The following is a 9617-nucleotide window of genomic DNA, read 5'->3' on the forward strand; positions in this document are numbered from 1 at the left end:
GGAGGGAAAAATGAAACAAGATGAAACCAGAGAGGGAGACAAACCATAAGAGACTCTTAATCTCAGGAAACAAACTGAGGGTTGCTGGAGTGGAGGGGGGTGGGAGGGATGGGGTGGCTGGGTGATGGACATTGGGGAGGGTATGTGCTATGGTGAGTGCTGTGAATTGTGTAAGACTGATGAATCACAGACCTGTACCCCTGACACAAATAATACATTATATATTAATAAAAAAATTAAAAAAAACACAAGGGTCTGGGGGGCTTAGGGATGTTTTTGAAACAAGTATGGCTGATTTTGAGGACCTTCTTGTTTAGGCTGATTTGCACATGGACCAAGTTGAACAGGTAGATCAGACCAACCCGGCTTTGGGCCCTGCCTCCTTGTCAGGTTGCCGACTGGCTACTGAGCCTCAAGAAACAGGGTCTAGGGGAAGCTTCAAACAGACCAGTGCCCTCTGTTCCTGGAGGGAGCATTTTCTCCAATCCCTGCCCTGGTTGCTGAGGTCTCATGAAGGTGTCCTCTCCATAAGCCTTCCCAGAGAGCCAGGAGTTTAGAGTTGGGGATATCTAACCCAACCAGGTGCCCTCCTACCATAAATCCTGTACTTATCTCTTCCAAGTTAGGGGGACTCACTGTCGTAAAACTTTATTTACTTAACAAAAGGTGTTGTCTTACATTAAATGAAAATACAGTGGCCTGTAATTTCTGTAGACCATGCCGTGAAGATCAGGACCTTATGTGTGATCACTTTTGGGGTTCTTGGGTAACAAATCAGAATAGCAGAGACAGAGGCCTTTTAGAGCTAGGTTTTATGGTCATTTTTCATGTTGTATTTCAGGGGAGTTACGCAGTGTCAGAAGATCTTGTGAAACCCCAGCATTGCGGGGCTCCTGGGTGGCTCAGTTGGTTAAGCGACTGCCTTCGGCTCAGGTCATGATCCTGGAGTCCTGGGATCGAGTCCCGCATCGGGCTCCCTGCTCAGCGGGGAGTCTGCTTCTCCCTCTGACCCTCCCCCCTCTCATGCTCTATCTCATTCTCTCTCTCAAATAAATAAATAAAATCTTAAAAAAAAAAAAAAAAGAAACCCCAGCATTGCAGTAACGTGCCCGGCTACCCGTGTGCTGGAGTGGGGTCGTGGAGGGAATTTGTCAGGGCTGCGCACAGAGTGTGTCACCCAGAACAGAGGTGATCTGACCAGCCCAGGAGGATCAAAAGCAGCCCCTCTTCTGATTTGGAACGAAGACTTTCCTTACGGTCTCTGAAATCGCATTGATCTTCCGGCCGGCTCCTTGAGGCGCTGGCGTACTGAGTTAAACACCAGCCATAATCTCAAAATATCTTCCGTTTAGCCCCTTTTGTTACCGTTTGTTGGTTTTGCTATTTTTTAGTGGGGGCTCAGACTTCCTCCCCGCTTCCTGGCCTCATCGAGCTGGCTGAGATCGGATCCGTTGTATAGTTCTGCAGAACTCCAAGCCTGCCATCCAGAAAAGCCTCAGGCCACCTGGCTAGGCCACGTGTGAATTGTTTTCAGTGGCTAGGGGGAGTTGGGCTGGAGGCTGAGACTGCAGCCACTAGGGGTCTTCATGAAGCCAAGGGGCCTGGATGGGCCACTGGCTCCGCCACTTTGGGGAGAACTGGAGAGATACAGGGGACTCGGGGTCACGGCTGTGAGGACAAAGCCCAGGATGTCCAGACGAACAAGGCAGCTCTTTTCTTAACGATTTTGAGTCAGGCCATTTGCTTGTTTCCACAGGCCCATTTTCTGGGAAGGAGTGGATGTGCCTTCTTACTTATTCAAAATGGCGAACTCCAAATGGATAAAAGACTTAAGTGTAAGACCTAAAACCATGAAACTCCTAGAACAAGACAGAGGGAAAAGCTCTTTGACCTTGGTCTTGGCGATGCTTTTTCTGGTTATGACACCAGACACAGAGGACCCCCAAGCAAAAATAAACTAGTGGGATCATATCAAGTCAAACAGCTCCACATGGCAATAGAAACTTTAAGACAACTTTTAAAGGCAACCTACTGAATGGCAGAAGATATTTTCAAACCCCATATACAATAAGGGGTTAATACCTGAAATATATAAGGAACTCTTACCGCTTAATAGCAAATAAATAAATAACCTTTAAAAATGAGTAAAGGATCTGAATAGACGTTTTTCCAAGGAAGACATACAGATGGGCAATAGTTACATGAGAAGATGCTCAACATCACTCATCATCAGGGAAATGCAAATCAAAACCTCAGTGAGATACCACCTCACACCTGTCAGAACGGCTAAAATCAACAACACAAGAAACAACAGATGTTGGCGAGGATGCGGAGAAAGGGGAACCCTCCTACACTGTTGGTGGGAATGCAAGCTGGGGCAGCCACTCTGGAAAACAGTATGGAGGTTCCTCAAAAAGTTGAAAATAGAGCTACCATACGATCCAGCAATTGCACTTTTGGGGATTTATCTGAGGAAAATGAAATCACAATCTGAAGGAGATATCTGCACTCCCGTGTCCATTGCAGTGTAATTCACAACAGCCAAGACATGGAAACAGCCTAAGTGTTCACTGATGGATGAATGTAAAGAAGATGGGAGATATATACATATATATATATATATATCTCATATATATGAATATTATTCAGCCAAAGAAGAGAAGGAACATTTGCAGCAACATGTGTGAACCTGAAGGACATTGTGTTAAGGTAAATAAGCCAGACAGGAAAAGACAAATACTGTATGATCTCACTTACATGGAATCTAAAAACGTCAACCTCATAGAACCAGGGAGTAGAATGGTGGTTGCCAGGGCCTGGGGGTGGGGAGATATTAGCCAAAGGGTATAAACTTTCAGGCCAAGAGGAGTAAATTCTAGGGATGCAGGGTACAGCATGGTGATTATAGTTAATGAGACTGTATTGTATGCTTGAAATTTTCTGAGAGAGGAGATCTTCAGTATTTCCACCACAGACACAGATGGTAACTACATGAGGTGATGAATGTATTAATTAGCTTGATTGTGGTGATCATTTCACCATATAGACATAAATCAAATCATCATGTTCTACACCTCAAAAATCATGTTGTACAACCTAAAAAAATACAGTTGGTATTTGTCAATCCTACCTTGATAAATCTGCAAAAAAAATAAGAACGTAAAACAAAATAGGGGCTCCTGGGTGGCTCAGTTGGTTAAGCATCTGCCTTCAGCGCAGGTCATGATCCCAGGGTCCTGGGATCGAGCCCCGCATCGGGCTCCCTGCTCGGCAGGGAGCCTGCTTCTCCCTCTCCCTCTGCTGCTCCCCCTGCTTGTGCTCTATCTCTATCAAATAAATAAATAAAATTTTTTAAAAAAATAGCAAACTCTAAGCATGTGTGTGTGTGTGAGAGGGAGAGAGAGAGAATGGGTGGGGTATTTCCGAGGGTCGGTGTTAACTCTTACCTTTGTGCCTTTACAAACCTCTACCACAGACTTATGCATATGGAGAGTAATTGATGAATGCACGTGTAGCGAATCATTGTAAAGGTATCCCAGCTCCAGACATAGATTCACCACTTACTAATTCATGCTTTCATAACATTTTGTGTCTTCACTATAGCACGTAGATTTTTAAAGTATTGAACAATTTTAAGGAAGCTGTAGAGGAGACCTGGTAGTAACTCAAGGCAGGCCACCATCCGTTAAATATTGTATATGAACAAACTCTTTCTTAACATTAGGATATCTTATATCATCCTTTTATCTCCTCAAATTCATTCTGCTAGTTCCCTTTCATTGCACAATTTTATTTATTTATTTTTTAAAAAGATTTTATTTATTTACTTGACAAGGAGAGAGAGAGCACAAGTAGGCAGAGTGGCAGACAGAAGGAGAGGGAGAAGCAGGCTCCCCGCCGAGCAGGGAGCCCGATGCGGGGCTCAATCCCAGGACCCCGGGATCATGACCTGAGCCGAAGGCAGATGCTTAACCGACTGAGACCGCCAGGTGCCCCATCATTGCACAATTTTAGCCTAATATAATATATTTTTTATTTATTGGTCAGTCCAGCCAAATTCTCTATATTAAGATTATGAATATAAATGGTAATTGAATTTTTTAAATGATTTCCCATGACCACAAGGCTCTAAGTGCTAAAAATCTCTTCTGGATTGAGTTTTCAATATAATTCATTATTAACACACATTTAAAAAAAAGCAACACAGATGTATGATGAATATGATAAATAATGCTTAAAGATTGTATTATTTAAAGTGGTGATGGCTGCTTAACCAAATCCCGGAATTCCAGTGGCCCAACACCACGGAAGTTTGTCTTTCGCTCACCTGCCAGGCTCAGGTGGCTATTCCGGTCTGTGTGCACCCTCCGTTCAATGATTCGGAGAGCCCGGCTTTGCTCCGTTCTGGGGCTCCTGTCTCCTCGAGGGGCCGAGCCAGCAGGGGGAAGTGACGGGGACGTGTAGGGGACACACACCCCATTCTCTGGAGCCTTGGCCTGGAAGTGACAGGCCCCAGGACCGCTCGCTTCCCGTAGGCCAGCACTCCGTGCACGGGTCCGGGGTGAGCCGTGCTTCCCAGGGACAGCCCCAGCTGAAGGACAGGGCAGGCAGGGCACACATTTTGGTGGCACACACGCACACAAAGCAACACACATACAAGGTATAAAATACAAAGCAAAGTGTGTTGAAAACACATCTCTTAATGTGATGGATGGCTTTTATAAAAAATTATGTCCTATTCCGCTGACGAGTTTACTTGTTGCTGAAATGTGACATGATTTGGCACCTCTTCCGTTCCTGTTTTCCGTTTCTACAGATCCAAACGCTGAGAAACCTTGGTCTCAGAAATCACATCCTAGAGCTGCCACGTGATTCTTGGAACTCCCTCTGAGTCACATCAGAAATGGCGCCCTCGGAGACGGACGTTTTCTGTTCAGTTCAGAGCCGGCTGACATCGTTAGGCCCACCTGCAACGCTGTTTCAGTCCAACTCACCGGAGCCCCCTTTTTTTCATGTGAATGTCACCCATTGATTCAAGTTATTCCTTATTTAAGCTTCTGGAAGTATAACCAAAAAAACCTTTGTAATACGCAGGAAGTGACCGTTCATGACAACTGTTACCTCTTCACTCAGAGGCACCTTGTTGAATCAGGAACGGGTGGGAGAATTTCAATTCCTGTTTCAATATAACTTTTCAGTACAATACTATTTTATGAGATGTTTTCTTCGCTTTGCCTCCTTTATAACTATTTTTATTTTGGGTGAAACGTTGGAAGGGCACATTTAGCTTTATCAAGCTCATCGAGAGTATCTGCTGCGCGATGCAGTCAGCAAAGCCAGTCCTTGCTGGCCCACCAGTCCGTCCCATCAGCCTTGCTTTCTTTCTTTAATAAAATTAGAAAGAACCAACTTTATTTTCCATGTGTTATAAAGAATATTATTTTAAAAAGAACCATTAAGAAATCCTTCAGTGCGCATCTTGTAGGATATATTACTAAAAGCCGTCAATAGCCAAGAACATATATGGAGTGTAATTTTCCCCTTTATCTAGTAAAGTGCAGTGTGAAGTATAGTTTCCATACTGTGATTTACGAAGCCGAGCATACGAAGCATGGTCTTTGGGAGATGCGTACGTGCTTGTGGATCAAACACCGGCATCTGGCTTCTTAAGATCATTAAATAAGAATCACGTATAAGAATCAGAAGTGATCAATCCCATTAGAGACCACAGTCAAATTTTTCCTACGTACTTAATTAAAGTGTGAAAACGAATCAGCCTGACAACTAGCACAGAGTTGTGTTTTTTGTTAAAAGGAGACAGAAGAGTATCAAACATTTTCTGAAATGAAATAAGAGGATGTCAGACTCTAATTGGAAATAAATATTTCATGAGACTATATATTAAAACAGGCTGTAACTCCCACTGAATGAGGCACACCAAACCTGAAAGATCGCAGAAGGTTTTCATCAGCGTCTGCTGAAGACCCCCGTGCTGGGGGAGCGTCCTGGCTGCGCCGCAGAGGCCCTTGGATGCAAACGTCTCAGAAAAGATCGGCTTACCTGGAAACGTGGGGAGCGGACGCACGCTCTGTTCTGGAGGTTCTCTGTCACGTTTGGGGATGGAAGAGATGAAAGCCTTCTCACTACCTAACCCTACAATACATCCTGCCTGGCGACAAGCAGGTGCCAACGCCACGAGTCACCCTCAGCCGGGTGCCTCCGGGCCCCATGGACGCCGGCCAGCCCCAGGCCCGGGCAGGTCCACGGCGCCTCCGTCTGTCATCAGAGGACAAAATCTGACATCGTAAGATGTCTCTGCTCCGCACCTGCAGGTTTTCACAGCTCAGAGCAAGGAGCACTAGTAAGACTCAGGAGGCGAGTGAGTGCCTTTCTCTTTTGTCAGAAAAGCCCCTTGTGCACGGGGAGGGTGGGAAGGAGCTACGTGAGCATTCTGACCTGTCCTCGGGCAGGTGCACATGGCAGCGGACATGTTAAACTCTCTGGGCAAGGGGTACCCCCTCCCCTCCCCTTGCTTCTCCTCCTCCTTCCTGGACCAGGGGAGAGTCTCATCAGCACATAAAGCTCAATTATCTGGGCCAGGCCGAGTCCATACCCTTGAGGAGGCAAGTCTTAGAAACCAGTTCTGGGGGATTTGAACACGGTTTGCATACCTATCAAGTTGAATTCATTAAGTTTAACAGACAAATTAAAACTTTTAAAAACACTTTTTGTAAAATTGAACTTCTAAATTCCAGTATCACGCAGAGAGATGCTTTAATTAAAAGAAGATCTATTTCGCTCGATCACGGACACCTGAATTTTCAGATCTTCAAGAATATGTCCTCACAATTCCCTTTTCAATCACGATAAGGAGTGAACGCCCGGCCAAAGGGGAGATCTGTACCACATACCAAGCTTTTGCTTTCTTGGCCAAACAAGCATCACACGAATGACTTTGCCGACTCACTGTTTTGTTCACTCTTGCTCTGGGAATTTTATACGTTTTATTTTTCTTTTATCACAATTTGATGCTCAGGGGCCGATTTCCACCCGCGCAGTTCCCACCGCGGAGGGGCGGCATTCTACGGGTGTTGGTGAGTTTTAAGCAGGAGGAGAAACCGGTAGGTCTATAACCTCCGCAGCCTTGAACGCGTGGGCTGGAGCCCAGCCGAAGTGCACTCGTCCCCCCGGACCAGGAGGAGAGACCCCAGCAGACGGGAGCCGAGGTGAACGCATCTGGGTCTCACTTTCTGCTCAGCTCAGCTCTCACTTTCTGGCTCAGGAGGTGCACACGTAGCAGAACGGGATGAAGGTTAAGGTTCTCTGAGCAATGGGGAGGGAGCAGGTGATCTGCAGGAACAGTCTTAATTCTTCCCTGTGGGCAAGCTCTGCACCTCGAGCGCCTGACGGACTCACTTGGGCTCCTTCTATGCAGGACAACTGCTCAATGTCACCGAGGTCTGTTCTGTGGCACCAGGGGGCCCAGGCTGCAGGGCCAGATGTGGTCTTTGTCATCGGAGCGTTGGGAGAGAAAAGAGCAAACAAATGAGGCCACAGCCATGCCCCCCGCCCCCCATCGGGGCTGCTTGCTAACCCTTGGGGTGACAAATGCTTCTTTGGCTGCTTGAAAGTCTCCCTGAGCTGTGTTGCGCACAGTCCGCCCGGACTCCCTGACCTGCCGTCCCACAGCACCTCCCCTTGCTCCCAGAGCCCACCCGGCTCGCCACGCTAAGAGCGGGGGCTCTGGAGCCGGAACATTGCCACTTACCGGGACGTGATTCAAGTTCCCCGTGCCTCAGTTTCCCCACCTGCAAAACTATCCGCACTGTATCCAAGGAGAGCTTTCATCCTCTCCCCTAGGACTGAGGCTTGGATTCCTTTGGACGTTACCAGAAGGAGTGTCCTCCCTTCCTGGTTTTGTGTCCTGCAGCTGGTGATGTGAAAACCACCGGAACGCCTGGCTGCCCTCAGCGATACGAACGGCAGGCCTGCCCAGGGAGAGGCCGACGGCACGGCTGTGGGGTCGCAGCGCTGCTGGGTTCTGACTCCTCACTCAGGAGCCAGAATGAAACGAGCAGCCCGGTGGGCAGAGCTCCTGGAGGGAACTGCTTTCCAGGAAGGCAGGCCTCCCGGCCATGGATGTGTGGTCCGCACGGGCCGGACGTCCCCCACGGGGGTCTGCGGGCCCTCCCCAAGCTGGCAGAGGCTGCTGTGGTCTGTCATCTTTGCACACTTCCTCTTGGTACTCAGCTACTCTAGCTGGGCACTCTCCACACCACTCCCCTCCCCTCCCCGATGTCCCCCACCTCACTCTGAACGTCTACCAGCGTCGCTCACGGCTTTGCCAGCCTCCTGTCCCCCCCTGCCACCCCAGTCCTGGAATTGTGGTGGGATCTTCCGCTCACCGAGTAGTGTTTTCAGACCCCGCGGCAGGGAACTTGCTTTAGCTGATCTTTCACGGGTGCTTCCTGCACTCGTTCCTACCAAGAGAGGATGTTCTTCCTTCCCATGGACCGACGTCAGCCACGAAGGTATCGATATGGTCCATTTCCTCTCCAAGGGCCCTGGCTTTGCCAATGCCGAGACCACTCAGGGGGTTCTGCTGCAATCATCATTTGGGGTTTCCCTGTTCTGGCTGCCCGTTGAGCTCCTGGATGTGCTCCCCCGGGCCCGGCCTATAGGAATTAGGTCTCCAGTCAGTGACAGCTTTAGGCCACCGTGTCCTCATAAATGAAGCCTCTCTACGTTTCGACATTCGGGAGACCCGTCCTCCTCTGTTGTTGTTCTTCCAGGGTGCTTGGCTGTCCTTGGCCCTTTGCATTTCCACCTACAGGTTGGAAAGACCTGGCCAAACGAAAAACGAAAATCTAAAACCAATGTAACCATGTTGGGATTTTCACTGGGAGCGCCCCGTGTCTACGGGTGGGTCGGGCAGAAACACATGTTGGCGAAATAGAGTTTCCTGATCTGTTCCTTTCCCGTGTATTTGAATCCTCCTTCAGTTTGTCTCAGTAAAGTTCTATATTTCTCTCCATATAGGTTTTATACATTTTTTTTTGTTCTCTGTTATTTCTAGAAACTTGATATTTCTTGGTGCTATTATAAATATTTTTGAAAATATTCATTTTCTGTTTGTTGCTGGCGTATGGAAATAAAATAGATTCTATCTCCTATAATTTTTTTTTTTTTTGCCCATCTTACTAGTTTTGGTAATTTATCTGTAGAACTTCTGGAAATTTCATAATCATGACCCCTGATATTATAGAAATTTCATTTTTCCCATTGCAATCTTTATATATTTTATTTCTTTCTCTTAACCATTTTGGGCTGGCCAGGCCCCCAGCAAGATGTTGAATAAAAGTGGTGATAGTGGGTATTCTTGTCTTTTTCCTAATTTCAGAAGGTAGACTTCAGTAATTTGTCATTATTAAGTACAATGTTCTTTGTGGCCTTTTCTGTTTTTTCTTTTTTTCTTTGTAAATCTGTCACGTAAAGGAAGTCCCTTTCTCTTCCTAGTAAAACTTTGGAAGGTCGGGCCCCAGTGATCTCGTCTGCAATTACCAGAATTGGAAGCTCTTAGTACTTCTAAGCCTGGATTCCATGCTGGCCCGGTGCTT

General features: G+C 47.0%; 1 protein-coding gene across 2 annotated transcripts in view; it reads left to right on the forward strand.

Moving 5' to 3' along the window:
- TMED3 (transmembrane p24 trafficking protein 3) overlaps positions 1–9080 on the forward strand; it is a 37194-nt gene extending 28114 nt beyond the window's left edge. The window contains exon 4 of one of the 2 annotated variants that reach the window (XR_004297858.1): positions 1757–2067. Coding sequence is in view for 1 of the 2 variants with exons in the window: in XM_032392028.1 (XP_032247919.1) it covers positions 4817–4891 (75 nt within the window). In the remaining variant the exon portion in view is untranslated. Of the gene's footprint in view, positions 1–1756; positions 2068–4816 lie in introns of those variants that run through there. The other variant, XM_032392028.1, reaches the window with a different exon arrangement.
- The last annotated feature ends 537 nt before the right edge of the window (positions 9081–9617 follow it).

The sequence above is a fragment of the Phoca vitulina genome, unplaced genomic scaffold (assembly GCF_004348235.1).
Source record: "Phoca vitulina isolate PV1807 unplaced genomic scaffold, GSC_HSeal_1.0 scaffold65, whole genome shotgun sequence".
Lineage (NCBI taxonomy): Eukaryota > Metazoa > Chordata > Mammalia > Carnivora > Phocidae > Phoca > Phoca vitulina.